The sequence below is a fragment of the Haemaphysalis longicornis genome, unplaced genomic scaffold (genome assembly GCF_048455015.1).
Source record: "Haemaphysalis longicornis isolate Haplotype H1 unplaced genomic scaffold, Haemaphysalis longicornis Haplotype H1 scaffold_1, whole genome shotgun sequence".
Taxonomy (NCBI): domain Eukaryota; kingdom Metazoa; phylum Arthropoda; class Arachnida; order Ixodida; family Ixodidae; genus Haemaphysalis; species Haemaphysalis longicornis.
The window spans coordinates 30,674,761-30,699,454 of NW_027526203.1; the positions used below are offsets into that span (position 1 = coordinate 30,674,761).

The 24,694-nt window shown below is 48.1% G+C and overlaps 1 protein-coding gene and 18 non-coding genes across 19 annotated transcripts; all 19 read left to right on the forward strand.

Moving 5' to 3' along the window:
• The first annotated feature begins 3,721 nt into the window (after positions 1-3,721).
• On the forward strand, positions 3,722-10,726 carry LOC144162156 (uncharacterized). Its single transcript, XM_077692657.1, has 2 exons — positions 3,722-3,825; positions 5,884-10,726. The coding sequence occupies exons 1-2, from the start codon at positions 3,722-3,724 to the stop codon at positions 7,181-7,183; spliced, it is 1,404 nt and encodes a 467-aa protein (XP_077548783.1). The 3' UTR covers positions 7,184-10,726.
• Trnaw-cca (transfer RNA tryptophan (anticodon CCA)) lies at positions 4,304-4,375 on the forward strand. The gene has a single exon. It is a non-coding gene; the product is annotated as a tRNA-Trp (tRNA).
• Positions 4,569-4,640, forward strand: Trnaw-cca (transfer RNA tryptophan (anticodon CCA)). Its single transcript has one exon. It is a non-coding gene; the product is annotated as a tRNA-Trp (tRNA).
• On the forward strand, positions 4,836-4,907 carry Trnaw-cca (transfer RNA tryptophan (anticodon CCA)). Its single transcript has one exon. It is a non-coding gene; the product is annotated as a tRNA-Trp (tRNA).
• Positions 5,363-5,434, forward strand: Trnaw-cca (transfer RNA tryptophan (anticodon CCA)). Its single transcript has one exon. It is a non-coding gene; the product is annotated as a tRNA-Trp (tRNA).
• Trnaw-cca (transfer RNA tryptophan (anticodon CCA)) lies at positions 5,631-5,702 on the forward strand. Its single transcript has one exon. It is a non-coding gene; the product is annotated as a tRNA-Trp (tRNA).
• A 35-nt stretch (positions 10,727-10,761) lies between the features above and the next one.
• Positions 10,762-10,833, forward strand: Trnaw-cca (transfer RNA tryptophan (anticodon CCA)). The gene has a single exon. It is a non-coding gene; the product is annotated as a tRNA-Trp (tRNA).
• A 195-nt stretch (positions 10,834-11,028) lies between these two features.
• Positions 11,029-11,100, forward strand: Trnaw-cca (transfer RNA tryptophan (anticodon CCA)). Its single transcript has one exon. It is a non-coding gene; the product is annotated as a tRNA-Trp (tRNA).
• A 194-nt stretch (positions 11,101-11,294) lies between these two features.
• On the forward strand, positions 11,295-11,366 carry Trnaw-cca (transfer RNA tryptophan (anticodon CCA)). The gene has a single exon. It is a non-coding gene; the product is annotated as a tRNA-Trp (tRNA).
• A 192-nt stretch (positions 11,367-11,558) lies between these two features.
• Trnaw-cca (transfer RNA tryptophan (anticodon CCA)) lies at positions 11,559-11,630 on the forward strand. Its single transcript has one exon. It is a non-coding gene; the product is annotated as a tRNA-Trp (tRNA).
• A 193-nt stretch (positions 11,631-11,823) lies between these two features.
• On the forward strand, positions 11,824-11,895 carry Trnaw-cca (transfer RNA tryptophan (anticodon CCA)). The gene has a single exon. It is a non-coding gene; the product is annotated as a tRNA-Trp (tRNA).
• A 192-nt stretch (positions 11,896-12,087) lies between these two features.
• Trnaw-cca (transfer RNA tryptophan (anticodon CCA)) lies at positions 12,088-12,159 on the forward strand. Its single transcript has one exon. It is a non-coding gene; the product is annotated as a tRNA-Trp (tRNA).
• Positions 12,160-12,356: 197 nt separating this feature from the next.
• Trnas-cga (transfer RNA serine (anticodon CGA)) lies at positions 12,357-12,428 on the forward strand. Its single transcript has one exon. It is a non-coding gene; the product is annotated as a tRNA-Ser (tRNA).
• Positions 12,429-12,889: 461 nt separating this feature from the next.
• Positions 12,890-12,963, forward strand: Trnaw-cca (transfer RNA tryptophan (anticodon CCA)). The gene has a single exon. It is a non-coding gene; the product is annotated as a tRNA-Trp (tRNA).
• A 7,356-nt stretch (positions 12,964-20,319) lies between these two features.
• On the forward strand, positions 20,320-20,391 carry Trnaw-cca (transfer RNA tryptophan (anticodon CCA)). The gene has a single exon. It is a non-coding gene; the product is annotated as a tRNA-Trp (tRNA).
• Positions 20,392-20,583: 192 nt separating this feature from the next.
• Positions 20,584-20,655, forward strand: Trnaw-cca (transfer RNA tryptophan (anticodon CCA)). The gene has a single exon. It is a non-coding gene; the product is annotated as a tRNA-Trp (tRNA).
• A 191-nt stretch (positions 20,656-20,846) lies between these two features.
• Positions 20,847-20,918, forward strand: Trnaw-cca (transfer RNA tryptophan (anticodon CCA)). The gene has a single exon. It is a non-coding gene; the product is annotated as a tRNA-Trp (tRNA).
• Positions 20,919-21,107: 189 nt separating this feature from the next.
• Positions 21,108-21,179, forward strand: Trnaw-cca (transfer RNA tryptophan (anticodon CCA)). Its single transcript has one exon. It is a non-coding gene; the product is annotated as a tRNA-Trp (tRNA).
• A 196-nt stretch (positions 21,180-21,375) lies between these two features.
• Positions 21,376-21,447, forward strand: Trnaw-cca (transfer RNA tryptophan (anticodon CCA)). The gene has a single exon. It is a non-coding gene; the product is annotated as a tRNA-Trp (tRNA).
• The last annotated feature ends 3,247 nt before the right edge of the window (positions 21,448-24,694 follow it).

Here is a 24,694-nt window from a genome sequence, read left to right on the forward strand (position 1 = left end):
ACGGAATTAAGGGGTGTACTAGTACGGCAAAGATAGGTTAAGGATTGGTTTGCTGTTGGGAAAACACAAGGTAGAGACCGCTAGAGAAACGCTACCTTTAGCGCACTGCTTGCGACGAATTCGACTCCGTTTTCTAAATTTTTGAATACCAATTCGGTTGTGTTTTAAGAGGTATTACAAAAAGGCAAAAGTAGCAACTGGTTCTGATAAATAGCGACTATAAAAGTTCCCTCAGATTCCTCGCAATTCTCAAACTTACTAAAACTAGTTTGAATCGGTACACATGGGAATCATTAAGCTCGTATGCCGAATTGTCTCGGTGTCTGCGCTTGTGTCGCGCGGTGCTATAGCCCCAAGCTAGCACATCAGGATGGCTAGGTTCCGCTGTCACACCCATCGAAAGACGCTCCTCTGCGTTTTCTTTCTCCCGACTCACGGCCGGGCTATATATATATATATATATATATATATATATATATATATATATATATATATATATATATATATATATATATATATATATATATATATATATATATATATATACTATACAGCGGCGGCATCCACCGCTTTAGCCCTGCTGTGGCCGACGCTTCTGCGGCGTTCGGGACGCGCCCGGGAATCCCAGGTAACAGCTGGTAGAATCTGTGGTTTCACTCTTTGTAGAGCCACGTGTGCGAATTCAAGTGACGTCGCATGGACAATTGTTGTGGGTGTCGTGTTCAGCTTTGCTTTCCAACCACTTTCACAACGTGGATTGGAGCCATTTTTTTTTCTTTCCCTTAATTATTACTACGTGAACATCTACAGAAATAAATAAGTAAATAAATAAAAAATAAATAACTAAATAAAATAAATAAATAAATAAATAAATAAATAAATAAATAAATAAATAAATAAATAAATGCTAGTCCGCCGCAATAAGGACAAGTGGCTAAAATCTAGTTAAGTTCAGTCGGAGCCTTAAGCCATTCCATTCTCTGAACTAATATTTCTGCCATCATCCGACAAAAAGAAAAACAACGCAGGTCAAATCAACCGTATTTGTAGGAAAACCATACGGCGATATACTGCGAGGCGCAGAGACAGACCGCAGTAATGTCTGCGGAGTTACTGCACCTAATGCAATCCTACAGATTACGACGAGAGGTGCCGGTTCACGTGATTTCAACCAAATTACCTCTTTTTAGTGACTCTGTTGGAGACCAAAATTGGAGTCGAAATTTAAATAATATCTGGTCCCCATCCCTGTTTTTTACGTTCACTCTGCCCTCGCCGCAAGTCTTGCTTAGTAAAATTTAATCGCAGGAACTGGACGCACTCTTGGCTACAGTGAACCCTCTCTCCGTAGGCACGTACGTTATCAACCCCGCCACCACAAGTTTACCGCGTTCGATTAACCCTCTGCTGCACAAATTGTTGCAGCGACGCAAGTTTTGCCGCTATAGGCATTTCTTGTGAATCTCGTTTATCCAACTAGTGCATACGTTCTCATCCTGGGTGATTTTATTTTATAATATATTGGGGTTAGGTATCTCCCCTTCCTATTTTCTCCGGAAATTCGACGCACCTTTTCGTTTTATCATCTGGAAATGAGTTTCTCGGGTGGTGTTTCTTTTTCGGCGAATTATTCACATTAAAGTCAGCGTTTCTTTTCAGCTATGGTAAATGAATGGATGGTTGCTTCAGACAGCTCAGAAGTATTTCCGTTAATGTTTAGTACTTACTACCGCGTTTAAGTAAGGCATTATTGATAGCAAAAGTACTGATGCATTAACACAAAAGGAACTTTTTATCGCGAAAAGTCGCGACAGTAGGCGCGGTTTTCACAAGGCTCGTAAGTGCAACAGGTCACCCTTCTATTGATGTTGGTTGTTCTTTTATTAATGTGAAGGCTGCAAATGAATGGTGCGCGCGTGCGTGCGTGCGTGCGTGCGTGCGTGCGTGCGTGCGTGCGTGTGTGTGTGTGTGTGTGTGTGTGTGAGAGAGAGAGAGAGAGAGAGAGAGAGAGAGAGAGAGAGAGAGAGAGAGAGAGAGAGAGAGAGAGAGAGAGAGAGAGTTGCCATCACCGTCGCCGTTCACCAAATTTAACCCTTTGGTCGCGCTGATTTTTCGTTCTGGCGCGCTGTGGGGAAGCCGACGTCCGGCTGCCTCTTGGGGTACATTGCAAGCTGTGTCAGCAAAATAAGACAGGCAAACAGGATGTCAAGCGTGCTCTTCATAGCGATCAACTTTATTTCAGCCTTACTTCAGCCTTACAGGTATCGAAATTTACCAATGGCAGTGCCCCTGAACACGATAATCTACGCTTGAGCGGCTGTTGTATGCCAGTATGCCAGTATAAGCTTATCTCGCTTTCCGTCGGTATAGGTGTTCACCAACTTGGTTTCACCAGGACGTTCTGTATTACAACTTACAGTGATAGCACCACTTTATGCTATGTATTCAGAAAGTAATCGCCTCTGAAAGCTTTGTGCGCTGAAGAAAAACTGCGAAAAGTGAACTTCGACCCTACACTTTCCGGGGCCATGAAATCCCTACGTTTATTTGTTCTTTTCAACAATTTACCTTCAACATGATTATATAATCCCCCCTTTATTCCACTTATTATGTTTCGTAAAGGTAAGCAAAGGGCTGCATACACGCTGGGCTGAGAATAATACCCAATTTTAACCCCGGATTTTTTTAATGAAAGGATAGAGCACTAAAACAAAAAAACCTAGATATAACTGCTTTGATGCCATTTATGTACTGATGAAATGTTAGGTAAACTAAACATTTCCGGCATGCCCATTTTCTCTGTGCGGAATGATCGCGACAAACTTGAGAGCTGCCCAGCAGCGGCATCGACAAAAGATTTCTTCCCATTCTGCTAGGGGAAGCTCCGAAGGCTATGGCTTCAGCTAGCACAGTTGAGCACACAGTGATTCGCTTGTCGCTACAGACACATTTTCTTTGGAAAACGCCGGCGTGCTACCCGCCGAGGCTACACGTCGGTTGCAAGAGGCTTGCCGTAGTAGAGGGCTGCGGGTGGATTTGGGCCACCTGAGGGTCTTTAATGCGTGCTGAAACCTTGATGCAGCGGCGTTACCGTTTATAACTCGCTCGCGCAAAGGTTCATGCGCAGTAGAGTGAGGGGGCTATCCGGTATGTGACGGACCGACGTTAGGCCTAACGGCACGCCTTGCGGAATAATGTCGTCAGCCGGTACCCGAGCTCGACGAGTAACGTTACTTTCCAAATCGTAAGACTCAACTTGAAGGTTACCTAATGTTAGGCGTAAACGTATAACATTAGGCCTAACGCCACGCTTTAAGGTATAGTGGAGTCAACCGGTGCCCACTGGATCCTATTGGCTTCTGCAATGAATTCAAGCACATGCTTCAATCTATTGATTCTGCAGCATGGATCCTGACGCATACACTTTATGAATGCACTCAAGACGGCGCCAAATTCCCGTAACCTTTTCTGGTTTTCGTCTTTCTCCGAGATGAAGTGTTTAACAGTGCAGTGCCATTTTCTGATGTTTGTGCAAACCTCTCCAGAATGTGTTTTCAATAACGCGGCCCTGCTCACAAACAATCACGCTGAATGGAGCCATTAGGCATTTCATTTGTTACGTCAGCCTTCTTTCTCCTACATAATTAATTAAACAACGACAAATTTTCTGCCCTTACTTTGTGTTATTTTGAATGGGCAGGAGCAGTGTTCGTGATCCCACATGACGGCTAACTCGTATGCGGGCAACGCTTCCTCGTTTTCTGCACCTGGAGACCTTTCGCAGAATTCACGCCTTGTGTTCCTTCCACAGGCGTCAGTGGTCCAGTAGGCCCAGTGCTATATGCGCGAAACCCTGAAGCGGTGCGCTTTCCGCTTTCAACACGCCTCGTGCATACAAGTCATTGCTCCTAACGAGCAGTATTACAACAGACGCGATCACGCAGGCAGAATTCCATGCGTCTGCAGACCGTTAACATGCACATTCTTTCCTAGGAAATATGAGGCTGATGTTGCTGTTTTAAAATGACCCCGACGTCCTGCCCGGTGGCGCAATGGCGGCGCGTCTGACTCCAGATCAGAACGTTGCGTGTTCGATTCACGTCCGGGTCACTGATTTTTTTTTTTTTGCAAATTAGACATTCATGATTCACCTGGGTTTTAAGTCATTGCTCCTAACGAGCAGTATTACAACAGACGCGATCCCGCAGGCAGAATTCCATGCGTCTGCAGACCGTTAACATGCACATTCTTACCTGGGAAATATGAGGCTGATGTTGCTGTTTTAAAGTGACCGCGACATCCTGACCCGGTGGCGCAATGGCGGCGCGTCTGACTCCAGATCAGAAGGTTGCGTGTTCGATTCACGTCCGGGTCACTGATTTTTTTTTTTTTGCAAATAAGACATTCATGATTCACCTGGGTTTTAAGTCATTGCTCCTAACGAGCAGTATTACCACAGACGCGATCACGCAGGCAGAATTCCATGCGTCTGCAGACCGTTAACATGCACAGTCTTTCCTGGGAAATATGAGGCTGATGTTGCTGTTTTAAAATGACCGCGACATCCTGACCCGGTGGCGCAATGGCGGCGCGTCTGACTCCAGATCAGAAGGTTGCGTGTTCGATTCACGTCCGGGTCACTGATTTTTTTTTTTTTTTGCAAATTAGACATTCATGATTCACCTGGGTTTAAAGTCATTGCTCCTAAAGAGCAGTATTACAACAGACGCGATCACGCAGGCAGAATTCCATGCGTCTGCAGACCGTTATCATGCACATTCTTTCCTGGGAAATATGAGGCTGATGTTGCTGTTTTAAAGTGAACCCGACGTCCTGACCCGGTGGCGCAATGGCGGCGCGTCTGACTCCAGATCAGAAGGTTGCGTGTTCGATTCACGTCCGGGTCACTGATTTTTTTTTTTGCAAATAAGACATTCATGATTCACCTGGATTTTAAGTCAGTGCTCCTAACGAGCAGTATTACAACAGACGCGATCACGCAGGCAGAATTCCATGCGTCTGCAGGCCGTTAACATGCACATTCTTTCCTGGGAAATATGAGGCTGATGTTGCTGTTTTAAAATGAACCCGACGTCCTGACCCGGTGGCGCAATGGCGGAGCGTCTGACTCCAGATCAGAAGGTTGCGTGTTCGATTTACGTCCGGGTCACTGATTTTTTTTTTTTTCAAATAAGACATTCATGATTCACCTGGGTTTTAAGTCATTGCTCCTAACGAGCAGTATTACAACAGACGCGATCACGCAGGCAGAATTCCATGCGTCTGCAGACCGTTAACATGCACATTCTTTCTTGGGAACATTGAGGCTGATGTGGCTGTTTTAAAATGACCGTGACATCCTGACCCGGTGGCGCAATGGCGGCGCGTCTGACTCCAGATCAGAAGGTTGCGTGTTCGATTCACGTCCGGGTCACTGATTTTTTTTTTTTTTTTGCAAATAAGACATTCATGATTCACCTGGGTTTTAAGTCAGTGCTCCTAACGAGCAGTATTACAACAGACGCGATCACGCAGGCAGAATTCCATGCGTCTGCAGACCGTTAACATGCACATTCTTTCTTGGGAACATTGAGGCTGATGTGGCTGTTTTAAAATGACCGTGACATCCTGACCCGGTGGCGCAATGGCGGCGCGTCTGACTCCAGATCAGAAGGTTGCGTGTTCGATTCACGTCCGGGTCACTGATTTTTTTTTTTTTTTTGCAAATAAGACATTCATGATTCACCTGGGTTTTAAGTCAGTGCTCCTAACGAGCAGTATTACAACAGACGCGATCACGCAGGCAGAATTCCATGCGTCTGCAGACCGTTAACATGCACATTCTTACCTGGGAAATATGAGGCTGATGTTGCTGTTTTAAAGTGACCGCGACATCCTGACCCGGTGGCGCAAGATTCTACTTCCGGCCACCGAAGCGTGCGGACGCAGAATCATGAGCTCCAGCGGAGCGGCGATAGCGGCTCAGCCGAGCCGCGGAAACAGGCCAAACGGAAGCGATAACGAGGAGTACCAGATTATTCTGCCGCAACTGCCCACCGGACGCATCGTTTTAAACACGGTGTTTTTGCACGGCGACGTGAAGGCCAGACCTTTTAAGGTCGAAGATTTTCGGGATGCGCTCGCACGGACTGGTCTGCTCCCCGAGGTTGTCGCCTTGGGGGCATACCAGATAAACCATGTGTGGGCAGTAACGTTCAGCAGCGCCGAAGCAACGAAGAAGATGCTCGCGGTCACGGAACTTCAAGTAAAGGGCCGGCGCTGCGTCGTCATCGACCCGCAAGATCAACAGGTCAGACTGAAGCTGCACTGGCTGCTTCATGGCGTCGCCGACGACGACATCCGGGCTGCCTTTGCGTCGTACGGCAAAGTGACCGAGGTGAACCGGGAGCGGTGGCGCGTCCAGGGCGTCACCGACAAGGGTTCTACGACGAGGACGGTGCTGCTGAAGTTGAAAAGAGGCCTCAAGGTTGACAACCTGCCGCACCAGATAAAGGTTGCAGGGGAGCTCGCCCTCGTCGTGGCACCGGGACGCCCCATGCAGTGCCTTCGCTGCAACGGCCAGGGCCATGTGCGGCGGGACTGCAAGGTGCCCCGTTGTTCCAAGTGTCGGCGTTTTGGTCACGTCGAGACGCAGTGCGTGCCCTCGTACGCGTCAGTGACGGGACCCGCTGACAGCGAGGGTGCTACCGACCACCTTATGGACGCCATCGAGGCAGAGGAAGCAGCCGAAGGCGCTGGTGGTGGCGAGCCCTCCGAAAATACCACCGTGACCCCAAGGGAAGCCTGCCTCACCCAGGAAGTGAAAACCCCCGAGGCCACCCCAGCAACAACGGCACCACCAGAGGAGGTCTTGGGTGAACGTGACCAAAAGGGCTCGACACCCGAGCCCCCCGCTGCACTGGTGGGGCAACACCCAGAGAAGATGGACACCGACGGAGCAGCGGCTTCGGCAGGGTCAGCCAAACGCCCCCACGTTGACGCTGCTGACGAGAACGACAACGTGGGTAAGAAGAACAGCGAGGAGCCGCCTGCGAAAACAACGCAGATACGGCGCCCGTCGTTCAGACCCAAGCCCACCATACCGCCCGAAAGGAAACCCCCGGAAACGCCCCCCCAACAGCTCAACGCAAGGGACAGCGCAGCAGCGGGCGGTAGCGCGTAGCCAGCTCAAGACGCGAAAGGTAAGCGCCATGCTCTCCGCCTCTCATTGAACGAAACTGTCTGACGACCTCGCCCTTAACGTAGCTACACTCAACGTCAGGGGATTGGCTGGGAAAAGAAAACAGAGCCAAGTGTACCGGCTGTTAACCGAGCATGACGTTGATGTGTTGGCGGTTCAGGAAACGAAGGTGCAGGGGGAGGCAGAGACTGAGAGCATGGTGCGGCGTTTCACGTCGAGGTACTTCGCGTGTGTTAGTCACGCAGTCGGCACTTCGGCGGGTTGCGTGCTTTTTGTGCGAAAGCTACCGGGCTTAGCTGTCCAAACCGTGACGTCCTGCTTGTCAGGCCGATTAGTGGTGTGCGATTACTCCTTTCGCAGTGTCGAGTGGCGCGTTTTGTGCATTTATGCCCCCAATTCTGGGGACGAACGTGCCGACTTTTTTGTTAGTATTAGGCAGCACCTTACCACTGATCGGCAAATAATACTATTAGGGGATTTCAATTGCGTGTTAACGGCACGCGACAAGACAAGTAAAAGGCCGTTCAAGGACGTCAGCACTGATTTGTTGTCTGAGCATATTGTGGAATTCGGTCTGGAGGATGTTGCCGAATGTTTGGAGGGCGCAAGAAGTGTGCAATACACGCACTTTCAAGGCGCTAGCCACGCCCGACTGGACCGGATTTACGTATCCTTGGAAACGGTCGCAATGTGCAGCAATTACAGTGTTTTGCCATTGTCTTTCAGCGATCATTGTCTGGTCGCGTGCAAAATAGGGCACAAAAAACGGCGGAACAATTTTATATGGGAATTATGGAAGTTAAATGAAAAGATCTTAAAAGACGAAAATTTCAGCAACATAGTAAAGGACCAAATTAGCAAAATCGAACAGGCCAGCCAAAATAATATCTTGGAAATGTGGGAACTAACAAAAGAAGCGTCAAAAATTAAAGCGATCGAACAGGCCAGCTGCATAAGGTTCGAACAAAATGAAAAGGAAACGTTGCTCCGAGAATTGCTAAAAACACTGACAGAGCAAGAGGGCAAACAGCCGGGCATGTACAAAGACGATATCAGGCAAACAAAACAAAAGCTAGAAATAATCGACGAAGAGCGCTATCACGGAGCGCTTGTACGAGCAAGAGCGGTCCAGGCGATAGCGGGGGAAAGACCTACAAAGCGGGCCTTGGGGCTCGAGAAAGCGCATGCTCGTCGTAATCATATAACCGAGATTGAATGGAACGGCGAAACTTCAGGGGATAGCAAGCACATCGAGCGTGCCTTTTTTGAGCACTATCAGTCGCTTTTTGCCTTTCGCTCTGCCGATGTTGAAAGCTTCAAGAAAGAATTCCTCAGCAACATGCCTAAGCTTGACGACGAAACGAAGGAGTGGCTACAACAACCAATAGCATTGAAGGAAGTTGAAGACGCCATTGACAATTTAAACCCAGGCAAATCGCCAGGCCCTGATGGTTTGACTGCGGCGTTTTACAAGGAATTTAAGAGTGAACTATCACCGGTATTAGCTGTTGTTTTTAATGAATCGTTTAAGTTGAAATCACTGCCACCTTCTTACGGAACTGCTCACACGGTGTTAATTCCTAAAACAGAAGATGTTGGAAAACTTAAGCAGGTTACGTCTTATAGGCCCATTTCACTTACGAACGTGGACTATAAAATATTTATGAAGATACTAGCAAGTAGGCTCCAGGGAGTGATACATAAAATAGTCGGTCCTCATCAGACTTGCGGCATACGGGGAAGGTCCATTTGCACCAATATACATAAGGCAAGGTGTGTGCTTGAGTGTTCCGATGCCATGCATGTAGGAGTCGCTGTGCTTCAGCTAGACCTTGAAAAGGCCTTCGATTGTGTATCACACGAAGTATTGTTCTCTATTTTGGACTATATCAACGTCGGTTCTGTTATCAAAGAGGGGGTAGCATTGGCGTACCGGAATTGCACCACGCGGTTAGTTGTGAACAAAGCATTGGGAGCGCCCATTAACGTGCAACGCTCTGTACGCCAGGGCTGCCCCCTCAGTCCACTTTTGTTCTGCATTTATATTGAAACATTGTGTTTACGTATCCTCACAGACGTCGAAATTCGAGGGTTCCGAGTGCATGAGGCCGAGGTAAAAGTATTGGCTTATGCAGACGACATTGCGGTATTCTGTGAGAACAAAGACAGTATCAGTAAAGTAGTTGAGATAACAAAACAGTTTAGTACAATGACAGGGAGCCTTGTAAATTGGGGAAAGTGCCTGGGGTACTGGCATGGAGAATGGCAATCAACCCCTGACACTTTCGCCAACGTAAGCTGGGTAACAACACCCGTAAAGTACCTGGGAGCCCCGCTACAGTTTTATAAAGATAGTGAGCCGTATTGGCACGAACTAGCACAGGAGACTCGAGCAAAGGCAGACAAGTGGAGGGGGGCGTGTTTGTCAACCTTTGCTAGGGCAACAGTGTGCAACCTGTTTTTCGTTAGTAAACTGTGGTACGTGATGCAAGTGCTGCACTGTTCGCGTACAAATGTGCAAAAGCTGCATCGGGTCCTTGCTGTTTTCGTGTGGGCCTCGAATTGGGAGAGGTGCAGCCGCACCAACCTGTTCAGGCGAATCAAAGATGGGGGTCTGGGATTGGCGCACTTATTTGTGCGACAGCTTGTAAATAGATTTCTGTTTGTAAGGGATGTAAGGGACCCCTTTCTGAGGACAGTATGTCAGGTAAGGTTGGGCAGGCTTCTGCCTGACTTTGTTGTAACCACTGGGCATATGCATGGAGGCATTTTTGGTTTTTTCAAAGAAGTCGTTGGAAGTGTAAATTTTTTGAACGCGCGGTTTTCAAAAGAATACTTAAGTACGGTAAAAAGGAAAAACCTGTATAACGATATTGTGGATACCGTGTTCCCTGTGCCAATGTACAGAGCTATGTACTCTGGAGGCCCAGGCAAGGACGTCCTTAAGAGGGTGAAAAAGATGCAAATTCAGCCAGGGGTCAAGTCTTTTTTCTTTAGGCTGCATACAGGTACATTATTAGTAAGAACATTTATGGAACAGAGGGGGCTATTTGTACCATGGGGGACAGACTGTTTTAGATGTAAATTACCAGAGACAATCGACCACGTGTTTTTGCATTGTTGTGAGGGGGTGTATTTATGGGATGTTCTACAAAGGACATTACGAAAAGACTTCCCGTTAAACCCTCACGGTATACGATTTCTTGCAGTGGACAATGAGGCTGGAGTGCCTTATGATTTAGTAATGGTACTGGGCCTCCATAGCATATGGCGCTCGCGCACAGCAAGACTGTATAATGATGTCGATGCCCGTTTTGCACTACAGTATTTCAAAGAGAGTGTTGGTCGCTTTGTCGAAATTATTAAGTCTCGGGAGTTATTCCCGGTATGGCTGCCAGAAATGGAGCAGCTGACAAAGATCAGGCATTTTTAATGACAACGCCAGCCCGTTATTCGCTGGCAGCCCCATTTTTCCTGAGTTGAGTGTTTTATTGTGATGATCTGTAATGTTTTGTGTGTTGTCAAAACCAGGCAATAAAGAAAAAAAAAAAAAAAAAAAAAACCCGGTGGCGCAATGGCGGCGCGTCTGACTCCAGATCAGAAGGTTGCGTGTTCGATTCACGTCCGGGTCACTGATTTTTTTTTTTTTTTGCAAATAAGACATTCATGATTCACCTGGGTTTTAAGTCATTGCTCCTAACGAGCAGTATTACCACAGACGCGATCACGCAGGCAGAATTCCATGCGTCTGCAGACCGTTAACATGCACATTCTTTCCTGGGAAATATGAGGCTGATGTTGCTGTTTTAAAATGACCGCGACATCCTGACCCGGTGGCGCAATGGCGGCGCGTCTGACTCCAGATCAGAAGGTTGCGTGTTCGATTCACGTCCGGGTCACTGATTTTTTTTTTTTTCGCAAATAAGACATTCATGATTCACCTGGGTTTTAAGTCATTGCTCCTAACGAGCAGTATTACCACAGACGCGATCACGCAGGCAGAATTCCATGCGTCTGCAGACCGTTAACATGCACATTCTTTCCTGGGAAATATGAGGCTGATGTTGCTGTTTTAAAGTGAACCCGACGTCCTGACCCGGTGGCGCAATGGCGGCGCGTCTGACTCCAGATCAGAAGGTTGCGTGTTCGATTCACGTCCGGGTCACTGATTTTTTTTTTTTGCAAATAAGACATTCATGATTCACCTGGGTTTAAAGTCATTGCTCCTAAAGAGCAGTATTACAACAGACGCGATCACGCAGGCAGAATTCCATGCGTCTGCAGACCGTTATCATGCACATTCTTTCCTGGGAAATATGAGGCTGATGTTGCTGTTTTAAAGTGAACCCGACGTCCTGACCCGGTGGCGCAATGGCGGCGCGTCTGACTCCAGATCAGAAGGTTGCGTGTTCGATTCACGTCCGGGTCACTGATTTTTTTTTTTTTGCAAATAAGACATTCATGATTCACCTGGATTTTAAGTCAGTGCTCCTAACGAGCAGTATTACAACAGACGCGATCACGCAGGCAGAATTCCATGCGTCTGCAGGCCGTTAACATGCACATTCTTTCCTGGGAAATATGAGGCTGATGTTGCTGTTTTAAAATGAACCCGACGTCCTGACCCGGTGGCGCAATGGCGGAGCGTCTGACTCCAGATCAGAAGGTTGCGTGTTCGATTCACGTCCGGGTCACTGATTTTTTTTTTTTTCAAATAAGACATTCATGATTCACCTGGGTTTTAAGTCATTGCTCCTAACGAGCAGTATTACAACAGACGCGATCACGCAGGCAGAATTCCATGCGTCTGCAGACCGTTAACATGCACATTCTTTCTTGGGAACATTGAGGCTGATGTGGCTGTTTTAAAATGACCGTGACATCCTGACCCGGTGGCGCAATGGCGGCGCGTCTGACTCCAGATCAGAAGGTTGCGTGTTCGATTCACGTCCGGGTCACTGATTTTTTTTTTTTTTTTTGCAAATAAGACATTCATGATTCACCTGGGTTTTAAGTCAGTGCTCCTAACGAGCAGTATTACAACAGACGCGATCACGCAGGCAGAATTCCATGCGTCTGCAGACCGTTAACATGCACATTCTTTCCTGGGAAATATGAGGCTGATGTTGCTGTTTTAAAATGAACCCGACGTCCTGACCCGGTGGCGCAATGGCGGCGCGTCTGACTCGATATCAGAAGGTTGCGTGTTCGATTCACGTCCGGGTCACTGATTTTTTTTTTTTTTGCAAATAAGACATTCATGATTCACCTCGGTTTTAAGTCATTGCTCCTAACGAGCAGTATTACAACAGACGCGATCACGCAGGAAGAATTCCATGCGTCTGCATACCGTTAACATGCACAGTCTTTTCTGGGAAATATGAGGCTGATGTTGCTGTTTTAAAATGACCGCCACATCCTGACCCGGTGGCGCAATGGCGGCGCGTCTGAGTCCAGATCAGAAGGTTGCGTGTTCGATTCACGTCCGGGTGACTGATTTTTTTGTTTTTTTGCAAATAAGACATTCATGATTCACCTGGGTTTTAAGTCATTGCTCCTAACGAGCAGTATTACAACAGACGCGATCTCGCAGGCAGAATTCCATGCGTCTGCAGACCGTTAACATGCACAGTCTTTTCTGGGAAATATGAGGCTGATGTTGCTGTTTTAAAATGACCCCGACGTCCTGACCCGGTGGCGCAATGGCGGCGCGTCTGACTCCAGATCAGAAGGTTGCGTGTTCGATTCACGTCCGGGTGACTGATTTTTTTGTTTTTTTGCAAATAAGACATTCATGATTCACCTGGGTTTTAAGTCATTGCTCCTAACGAGCAGTATTACAACAGACGCGATCTCGCAGGCAGAATTCCATGCGTCTGCAGACCGTTAACATGGACAGTCTTTTCTGGGAAATATGAGGCTGATGTTGCTGTTTTAAAATGAACCCGACGTCCTGACCCGGAGGCGCAATGGCGGCGCGTCTGACTCCAGATCAGAAGGTTGCGTGTTCGATTCACGTCCGGGTGACTGATTTTTTTGTTTTTTTGCAAATAAGACATTCATGATTCACCTGGGTTTTAAGTCATTGCTCCTAAGGAGCAGTTTTACAACAGACGCGATCACGCAGGCAGAATTCCATGCGTCTGCAGACCGTTAACATGCACAGTCTTTCCTGGGAAAAAACTCCCAAGCATTTCCCCGAGGGTGAACATGGTTAAGTGCGAATGCACGGGGTGATGCTATGAGGGGGAGTAAAGTTAAAATCCGTTGGCATTCGCCCGTGAGCGCGCGCGAGCCGACCACGTAGGTCTGGCAGTTTATCGCTGCATATATAGGGGGGTACGCCGCGCCGAGCGCGCCGAGCCTGGTGGCTGAGAGAGGAGGCGAGCGCAAGGGGAGAGGGACAGCGGCGCACGGCAGCTGCAGCCGAGCGAGGGGGAGAGGAGAGAGTGTGACGTCACGGTGGAGAGAGAGGCGCGCGGCAGCTGCTGTGGAGAGGAGGCGCGCTGTGACGTCATACCATGACGTCACGGCGCGAGGAGCGGTGTGGGGAGCGGCGCGCACCCGCGCAGCCACGGCGAGGAGGCGGAGTGAGCGCGGTCACGTGGTGAAGTGACGTCACCGCGCCGTTGCTACCGACGCTCCTCTCCGCTCCACGCCGTTGCTAGGGAGAGGAGGACTGCGGACGCCGCCGCCGCCGCCGCCGGCGTTGGAAGGTTTGGGGTCGCTTATAAAGTGCATTCGCACCTAATATGAGGCTGATGTTGCTGTTTTAAAATGACCCTCACGTCCTGACCCGGTGGCGCAATCACAGTCGCCCAGATAGCCGAATTGATTCTGCTTCCGGCCGCGCTAGTGTGCGGACGCGGTATGATTGGCTCCTCAGGAGCGGTGAATGCGGCCATGTCTGGCCGCGGAAACAGGTTTTTTGGCCAGGAATCCGGAGATTACCCCGTCAGTTTGCCAATGCTGCCAACAGGTCGGTGTGTTTTAAACACCATTTTTCTTCATGCGGACGTTCGTGCGAGGCCTTATCGCGTCGAAGATTTCAGGGACACTTTGGCTCGTTTGGAACGGCTCCCCGAGGTGCTTGCCTTGGGGGCGTATCAAATGAACCACGTATGGGCCCTGACATTCAGGGACGAAAGCGGCGTAAAGCGCATGCTCGAGGCCACCGACGTGAAAGTGAAGGAGCGCCGGTGCCTCGTCATCGATCCGGCGAACCAGGATGTGCGGATGAAACTGCACTGGATTCTGTACAACGTGCCGGACGACGAGGTGCAAGCGGCGCTGCTTCCTTACGGCCGTGTCGTCGACATCGGACGCGAGAGGTGGCGTGTCAAGGGCATGAATGAGAAAGGTTCGACGACGCGGTCGGTGACCCTCAGGCTCAACGCCGGTGTGAGGCTCGACGACCTGCCGCACGAGCTCCGGGTTGCGGGCGGCCAGGCGCTCGTGGTCGTTCCAGGCCGGGCCCCGCAGTGCCTCCGCTGCTCGGGGACGGGCCATATGAGGCGCGACTGCAAGGTGCCGCGCTGCACTGTCTGCCGCCGCTTCGGTCACGAAGCGACGCAGTGCGTGCGGACGTATGCACATGTCACCGGCAGTGTTCCCATCGCTGGGCGTCAGACATCCGCTAAAAAGCAATGAGAAATCCGCCAGATTCCGCTAGATTCTAAAACATATCCGCTAAATTTCCCGCTAGGGACTATTTTATTTAAAAAAACAATGCGATTTCGTATGATAAGTGCCTTTATCATTCTTAAAACTCCCCAAAACTACGAAAGCTGAACTAACATATAAAAGAGTCTTCCAAGGAGTCTAACTAGAACACTAGCGGCTTTAGTGCTGCGGTGGTCGTCATTAGTCAAGCTCATCACAGGTGAGGCTAAAAGTTATAAATGTTCACCCTGATGAAAAAAAAAAAAAAAACTCACAGGTGAACGAAAAACACATCGAGGTCTTCGTCGCCGCTGTCGTCGTCTCACACCATCTCCACAGGACCGCTGGTACTTGTTGAGGGGCCAGAAAGGTGGCTTGGTTGCACATACGTTGCAGATGTCCCGATTGCACTAACAACTGCCGCGGGAAGCTCATAATCAAAACAACTTTTTTGGTGTCGCTTCAGCCCCGCTCTTACGACTAGGATGGCGCTTGTTGTTTCAGGCTTCAGCTTGTTCCTCAGCATGGATTTTACTATGTTAAGCTGAATAAACGTCCTCTTTACTTCGGCATTTGATATGGCAGCGCGAGCATCGACATGGCAAATCCGGTCAGGTCGGTGAACGGGTTTTCGCCGCAGGAGTCCTTATAGGAGCGAACTTCACACCAGAACGACTGCGTGGACGATATTTGCTTCCAGTCCAGGAGGGTAATTTTGCTTCACTGGTTTTGAATTTTTTCGATTGTCTCAGGGGGCACTGCCGTTGCTTCCAGCAGAGGAATCAATGGCTCCTTCACGACGCACAAAGCGTTTTCGACCGATAAGAGTGATGTTTTCTGGATAACTGTGATGTTGTCTCGAAGTCGCTGTCTGATTTGATCTACTAGCGTGGTAATAAAACTTATGCAGCTTTCTCGCATCACAGCTTCATCTGCGAGAGAGAACCCGTCTGTCTTCTGAGCAAATTTCACATTTTCAACGTACGTCTCAAACAGGTAGCCCAGATATAGGTTGGGGTTCAAGTGGTCCTCAAGTCTGCACGTCAGAACGTCAATCTGTTCTGCCAGAATTACGACTTTTTTAACCAAGCTTGAAAGCAAAGTGAACAGGCGCCCTCCTATTATCTGAAGTTAAAAAATTTCTGCATTTTTAGAGGACACGGAAATGGTTTCTTGCAGGGCGGTTTTGAATCGGTGCACTGCGTGAGGTATCCGCCAGAAATCCGCTATGTATTAAAATGGCCCGTCAACAAATCCACTATCCGCTAGACTAATTTTTTCCCCGTCAGAATAAAATGAATTCCGCCAGATTTAGCGGAAAATCCGCTAAATTGGCATCTCTGGTCACCGGACCTGTCGGAGACGCGGACGCGGCTGAAAACCGTATGGACGAGGAGGAGGCGGAGGCTGCGGCAGCCGGCGGAGGTGGTGCGTCCGCACCCGGGGACCCTTTGGCGGAACCAGACGTGGAGGACGTAAATGCTGCTCCCGTGGAGCAGCAGTCGACCTCCCAGAACGACCCAGCGCCGGTGACACCTGTGCTGGACGCGAAAAGTGAGGAGTGTGTTGGGGCGGGTTCGACGAACACCGCCTTAACTCGTGACGCCGGCGACGGCCACGGAGACGACCCGGAAGCCACCGTCAAGCGGCCGCGTAAGGAGGACGATAAGCGTGAGGACTCTGGTGACTCCGGCAACGTCAAGGCAAGTGTGGGCGGGGTTATGCTGAGGCGCCCAAGCTTCAAGCCAAAGCCCAACACCACGCCTTACGACAGAGGACCAGCGGCGGGGAAGCCTCCGTAAGCGAAACGTTTGCTGTTTTTTGCGCGGGAGGTCTTCGCATGAGCGTTACGGCACGGACAACACTTTTTCTTTTTTTGAGGGGTAGAAAAGGGGGCGTGGCTAGTGTTCCTGAAACGTGTGTGTAACAGTGTGTTACTTGCCTTCATCTTCCATTCATGCGGTGTTCATTTCATCATCTGCGTTGTGCCACCCTTAATGTACGCGGCCTTTCCGAGCGTAAACGTCAGAGTCAGCTGTACAGAATCATCAAGGAGAGGGAGTTAGATGTCGTAGCCTTTCAGGAGACGAAAGTAGAGACCGAGCAAAGCACGGAAAAGATGGTGGGTGTGTTTAGTCCTAGTTATGAAGTCTGCGTCAGCCATGCGGTGGGATTGTCGACAGGTTGTCTGATTTTAATACGTCGGAGCAGCGGCGTAGTAGTGCAAAACGTTACGTCCAGTTTAAATGGGCGCTTTGTTATTTGTGATTTTATTTTAGCGTCAAAAGAATGGCGGATTGTTTGTGTGTACGCGCCTACAAAGGTCGACGAAAGAAAAGTGTTTTTTGAAGAGTTGAGGGCCTGGCTTGACACAGAACGGGCTCTTGTGTTACTGGGAGATTTTAATTGTGTGTGCTCGGCTCGCGATAAATCAAGTGGCACTCCTTATCGCGATGGAAGCACGATTGCATTGAATGGTGTCACAGCAGATTTTGGTTTGGAAGATGTGGGGGATATGTTGGAATGCAAGACGCATATCCAGTTCACCCACTTTCAAGGAACGAGCCACGCAAGATTAGACTGAGCTTATGTGTCGTTAGAACTTGCGCCGGAGTGCTCTGAGTATAGTGTTACACCTGTGTCGTTCAGCGACCATTGCCTAGTGTCGTTCTTGATTGGAAAGCGCAAAGATAAAAAGACCTTCAACTGGGATTTATGGAAAATGAACAGCTTATTATTGAAGGATGAAGAATTTGTAAAAGAAGTAACGAAAAAGATCAGGAACCTTGAACAGGATACATGTGACTGTGCCTCTAAGTGGGAGAACCTTAAAGCAGATATTAAGATGACAGCATTGGAAAGGTCAACTGCCTTACATTATGATAAACGAAAAAAGGAAGTTCTGCTTAGAGGAAACCTGGAGACTCTTTCTGCACTAGAGTGCGAGTCACCTGGAATGTTTAAGGAAGACATTAAAACTTTGAAACATCAGTTAGAAGCTATAGAACAAGAGAAATATCATGGTGCGATAGTGTGAGCCCGTGCCGAAAAGTTCATGTTTGGGGAAGCCCCTACAAAGAGAGCACTCAGCTCTGAAAAGAGATACGCGACCCGCAATTCTATTGCGGAAATAGAGTATAAAGGGCAGGTTCTTGATGAACAACAAGCAATTAGCTATGCCTTTTGTGAGTTTTATGATGGTTTGTTTTCGTGTCAACCTGTAGACTTAGAACGATTTAAGGACAATTTTTTAAATTTCTTGTCGACGATAGATGAAGAGGTGAAAGAAAATTTAGAAGTACCAATTACAGTGGAAGAGGTTGAGAAGGCTATCGATGAATTAAGTCCGGGAAAGTCTCCAGGCCCTGACGGGTTGTGCACGGCGTTCAACAAAGCTTTCCGCAATAACCTAAGTCCAGTTTTATGTGACCTCTACACAGAAGCCTACACACTGGAAAGACTGCCCTCTTCGTTCTCACAATCGCGCACTGTACTCATACCCCAAACAGATGTAAAAGAAGAGCTCAGAAAAGTAACTGCGTATAGGCCGATATCTTTGACGAATGTAGATTATAAAATATTAATGAAAGTCTTAGCAAGGAGGTTACAGAGTGTGATAATAGACATAGTAGGCGAACATCAAACATGTGGAATAAAAGGAAGGTCTATAACTAGTAATATACACATAGCACGGAGCATTCTCGAGTATTGTGACGGCATGAATGAGGTTGTAGCCATGCTGCAAATAGACCTTGAGAAGGCATTTGGTAAGGTCTCTCATGAGCTACTCTATACTATTTTGGAAAAAGTAAACCCAGGGAAAGTAATAACGGAGGGCGTAAGACTGGCGTATAAGGAGTGTTCAACAAGGCTGGTAATAAATAAGTCAGTGAGCCGCCCAATATATGTCACGCGTTCAGTACGGCAAGGATGCCCGCTGTCCCCTTTACTGTTTTGTTTGTACATCGAGTCGTTTTGCGCTAGCATAATAAACAGCCATAGTATCCATGGTTTCCAGTTGCAGGCATGCGAGGTACGTGTATTGGCATACGCGGACGACATCGCTTTATTTTGTCGTGACAGAAAAAGCATTAGTACTGCAGTTGCGTTGCTTAAGACGTTTTGTGAATATACTGGGAGCTCGGTAAATTGGAGCAAGTGCTTGGGATTCTGGCATGGCAATTGGGACGTAACGGCTACTGTCTTTGAAGGTGTGAACTGGCAGGTTGTGCCGGTCAAATACTTAGGCGTTCCACTTGAAAACTACAGAGATAGCGACCCGTACTGGCGAAGCCAGACGACTGCGTTGCGTGATAAAGCGGAAAAGTTGGAAGGGAAGGGGCGTGCGCTGTCGATGTTTGCGCGCGCAACGGTGTGCAACATATTTTTGTTCGCGAAACTTTGGTACGTTTTGCAGGTGATTCACTGTTCTCGCGCCAATGTTCAGCGGCTGCATCGCGTTTGTGCTGTTTTTGTTTGGGGCTCGTCCTGGGAAAGGACAAGTAGGACGAATCTTTTTCGAAGAGTTCGCGAAGGCGGTTTATCGCTCTCGCATCTGTTTTTGAGACAAGTTGTGAATCGTTTTTATTTCTTGCGCGAGGTAAAGGACCCATTCCTGCGCACCGTTATTCAAGTCAGGTTAGGCAGGCTATTGCCCCAATTCATTGTTACGTCTTGTCAAAGCTGCAATGGGGCAGTACACGGGTATTTAAAAGAAGTTGTTCAAGCGACACAATTTCTTTGTGTACGGTTCTCTATGGAGTACTTGAGTGCCGTGTCGAAGAAAAAGCTGTATAAAGACCTTGCTGAAATCTGTTTTCCTGTTCCTTTATACCGATCCATGTTTCCGGTGGGCCCCGGGCAGAACGTTTTGAAACGTGTAAAAGCTATGGCCATTCCCCCGGGTGTTAAAACATTTTTCTTTAAACTGCACTGTGGAGTTTTACCAGTTAAAACATGGATGTTGGAAAAGGGTCTGTTTGTGCCATGGGGTGTCGACTGTTCTTTGTGTAAAAAGCCCGAGACGGTGGAACATGTTTTTTTGGATTGTTGGGATGGGGTGTTTTTGTGGGACGTTCTTCAGCGAACATTAAAAAAGGAGTTTCCGTTGAGCCCTTATGGCATCCGGTTTCTGGCAGTGCAAAACGATAATGGAGTGCCTTACGACCTAGTGATCTTGCTTGTCCTCCACGGAATATGGAGGTCTCGAATGGCGTTTCGGCACTGTGACGTAGACGGAAGGCCAGCAAGGCAGTATTTCTGTGAGAGTGCCCAACGTATTGTAGAAATGTGGAAGAGTCAGAAATGTACTCCTGAATGGTTGCATGAATTTGAAAAGGTATTGTCTATGCCCCGTTTTTTGTTATGTAGCGCTGGCTTGAGTGAAGTCAGCGATTTTATCATATGTACCGTTGTTTCTGGATTTTGTTTGAAACCGGCAATAAAGAAAAAAAAAAGACCCGGTGGCGCAATGGCGGCGCGTCTGACTCCAGATCAGAAGGTTGCGTGTTCGATTCACGTCCGGGTCACTGATTTTTTTTTTTTGCAAATAAGACATTCATGATTCACCTGGGTTTTAAGTCATTGCTCCTAACGAGCAGTATTACAACAGACGCGATCACGCAGGCAGAATTCCATGCGTCTGCAGACCGTTAACATGCACATTCTTTCCTGGGAAATATGAGGCTGATGTTGCTGTTTTAAAATGACCCCGACGTCATGACCCGGTGGCGCAATGGCGGCGCGTCTGACTCCAGATCAGAACGTTGCATGTTCGATTCACGTCCGGGTCACTGATTTTTTTTTTTTCAAATAAGACATTCATGATTCACCTGGGTTTTAAGTCATTGCTCCTAACGAGCAGTATTACAACAGACGCGATCACGCAGGCAGAATTCCATGCGTCTGCAGACCGTTAACATGCACATTCTTTCCTGGGAAATATGAGGCTGATGTTGCTGTTTTAAAATGACCCCGACGTCATGACCCGGTGGCGCAATGGCGGCGCGTCTGACTCCAGATCAGAACGTTGCGTGTTCGATTCACGTCCGGGTCACTGATTTTTTTTTTCAAATAAGACATTCATGATTCACCTGTGTTTTAAGTCATTGCTCCTAACGAGCAGTATTACAACAGACGCGATCACGCAGGCAGAATTCCATGCGTCTGCAGACCGTTAACATGCACATTCTTTCCTGGGAAATATGAGGCTGATGTTGCTGTTTTAAAATGAACCCGACGTCCTGACCCGGTGGCGCAATGGCGGCGCGTCTGACTCCAGATCAGAACGTTGCGTGTTCGATTCACGTCCGGGTCACTGATTTTTTTTTTTTTTTTGCAAATAAGACATTCATGATTCACCTGGGTTTTAAGTCGTTGCTCCTAACGAGCAGTATTACAACAGACGCGATCACGCAGGCAGAATTCCATGCGTCTGCAGACCGTTAACATGCACAGTCTTTCCTGGGAAATATGAGGCTGATGTTGCTGTATTAAAATGACCCCGACGTCCTGACCCGGTGGCGCAATGGCGGCGCGTCTGACTCCAGATCAGAAGGTTGCGTGTTCGATTCACGTCCGGGTCACTGATTTTTTTTTTTGCAAATAAGACATTCATGATTCACCTAGGTTTTCACGGCCCATGTTTAATCAAGAAGGTTTTTTTTTTTTTGAAAACGGCGTAAGGCGTCACATTAAAAATGCTCTAAGAACAAATGTTCCCAACTCCAAAGTAGAAAAATCGTCCCACAACGAATGGTCCTAACTACAAAACCGATTAAATGTTCTGACGCTTGTCACCACCTATCGATCATTAGTGAAGTTGGAAGCGAGAGGGTCGACTGTCTGTGCCTCTGGGCTGGGGTGCTACAGGAAATAGTGTTTTAATTGAGCTCAGCCAGATTGTTTTGAAGAAACAACGAATCCGAATTTACAAACATCTCGCCCGCCGCGGTGGCTCAGTGGCTAAGGCGTTGTGCTGCTAAGCACGAGGTCGCGGGTTCGATTCCAGGCCGCGGCGGCCGCTTTTCTGATGGAGGCGTCAAGCAAAAACGCCCGTGTGTACGAGATTTCGGGGCACGTTAAAGATCCCCAGGTGGTGAAAATTAATCCGGAGCCCTCCACTAGGGGGCGCCTGATCGTCTACATTGCTTCGGCGCGTTAAACCCCACAATCAATGTGTAGGCGGCCGATGAGACGGTGCGGCAGGGCCTACATTTATTTAGAGTTGCGTGAGGACGACAACATGAGTTTTGAGAATCTGGTTTTGCCTTGCGAGAATCTGGTTTTGAGAACATGAGAATCTGGTTTGCGACGAACGGTCGTCCTGCCTGAGGCTCCTTCCTCTCGCCCGTCATAGCGCCCTACAAATGAATCGAATTTCCAAAAATCTGTGCTGCTGTCAGGACTCTCTAGGTGTTCGTGGCAAGGACACCGCAGGCAAGAAGGTGGGGAGTGCAAGCGGCGGCCGAAGACGAGGAGAGATAATTGGGTCACTTAACTTCACGTACTGGCCTCCGCTCCACAGTTTGGAAAGCCCCGGAACCAAAATTTTAAGTAAGTAGCTCCGCGTGCCCGGTGAGCGCCGTGGCGGTGGTCATCGCGTTTACATGAGTTTTCCTTGCATGTTCTTTTTGGGGGAAACACAACATCCGGAGGGGAAAAAAGGAGCCGCGGGGTTTTCATGTTGGAGCTTGGGAGTCGTGAGAAGCAGACGTGGGCCGAAGAGGTGTGGCTGCGTATTGGGGGCGGGTAGGCGGCTGATTTCCGGAAAGTGGTTAGCGTCACGTGTGCGACATTTTCCTCGCAGTAATGCCAACGGAGTTTTATAAATGGCCCTTTGCCGCGGCGGAATTTTACGATAAACTAAATACCGTCTCCATCGCCGTGGAAGCAGCTTCAATCCTGCAACTATACTCCCTGAGCCCCTTACGGGTTTTCGCGAAACCCGCAATAAAAACGCAACTGGCGCTTTCTTTAATTGGGAACGCATACCTGGTTAAACAAGAACACTTCATGTAGGCTGGGTCCTTCGTTTAGGGTTCGTAGTTTTCTTTAGTTTAAGAGAAGACACTGGGTGCTTTTTTAATTGGAACCGAGGGAGAAATTGTGTTTCAAACAACATCTTTTATAAACTGAGGGTTCATTTCCATAAATAACAAAACAATTTTACATCAAGTAACATATTTTAACAGCCACAAACTTCCTATGCAGGTAATCTACACTAAAATAACTGATTACGGCCGGATATTGAGCATCGCACAGCCTCACAGACACTACGAGAGATTTTGTAGAAGTCATTATCTTCGCGGAGCCCTGGCCTAGCGGCTTCAATTTGTAATTCAAGAATAACATCATCGGTACATTTGCTCTTGGGCGGTGGGAGCACGTCTAGTGATTTCATTTCATGTCTTAAGTCATGGTTTGATAATTTTCTTCAAGTCTCTACAGGTGCAGCTCACTTGCAAAGTCGTCGCAGCCTGTTACTCATTTTAAAAGTACTCTTAAATGACCACCACCACCACCACCACCACCACCACCACCACCATCATCATCATCATCATCATCATCATCATCACCAGAGCCTATCTACGCCCACTGCAGAGCAAAGGCCTCTCCCATTAATTTCCAATTACGTATCCCGATCCTGTGCTAACTGCGACCAATTTATTCCCGCAAACGTCTTGACCTCATCTGCCCATCTAACTTTCAGCCGCCCCTTGCAACGCAGCCTTCTCTAGGGATCCACTCTGCTACCCTCAATGACCAACGGTTATCTTGCCTTCGCTTTACATGCCCTGCGCACGTCCATATCTTCTTAAGTTTTACTAATATGTCGTTAACACGCGTTTGTTCCCTGACCCACTCCGCTCTATTCTTGTCCCCTAATGTTACACCTATCATCTTCCATTCCATTGCTCGCTCAGTTGTCCTCAATTTAAGCTGAACCCTCTTAGTGAGCCTTTAAGTCTCTGCCCCGTAGGTGAGTACCGGTAAGATGCAGCGGTCATACACTTTCTTCATCAGGGACAATGGTAGGCTGCCATTCATTATCTGAGAATGCCGGACGAATGCACCCCACCCCATTCTCATCCTTCTAATTATCTCTGCCTCATGGTTGGGATCCGGAGTCACAACTTGGGCTAGGTAGATATATTTGCTTATCAGTTCCAGTGCCTCGCCACCTATCTTAAACTGCTGTGCTGTCCCGAGGTTATTGATCATTACTTTAGTTTTCTGCATATTAATTTTCACGCCCACGGTTCTTCTCTGTCCAGTGCGGTAAACGTGCTTTGCAATTCGTCCCCTGAGTTACTTAGCAAGGAAACGTCATCACCAAATCTGAGGTTACTAAGGTATGCTCTATTAACCCTTACTCCCACGTGTTCCCAACCCAATGTTCTGAATACTTCCTGTAAACATGCTGTGAATAACATTGAAGAGATTCTGTATCCATGTCTAACGCCCTTCCTTATAGGTATTTTACTGCTCTCCTTATGGAGGATGATGGTAACTGTGGACCCATTGTAAATGTCCTCTAGAATTTTTACATAATGCTCGTTCTGTAATGCCTGAATGAGTGCTGAGGTTTCAACCGAGTCAAATGCTTTCTCAAAATATGTGAAGGGCATATTCCGCGCAATTCTTTGCCACCTGATTGATCGTGTGAATGTAGTCCATTGTCGAATAGCCTTTGCGAGACCCTGCTTGTTGTATACATTGACTCAAATCTATAGTGGCAGAAATTCTGTTAGCGATGACCTTGGTAAGTACCTTGTAGACGACTGACAGTAAGCTGATCGGCCTGTAATTTTTCAAGTCCTTCATGGAAAC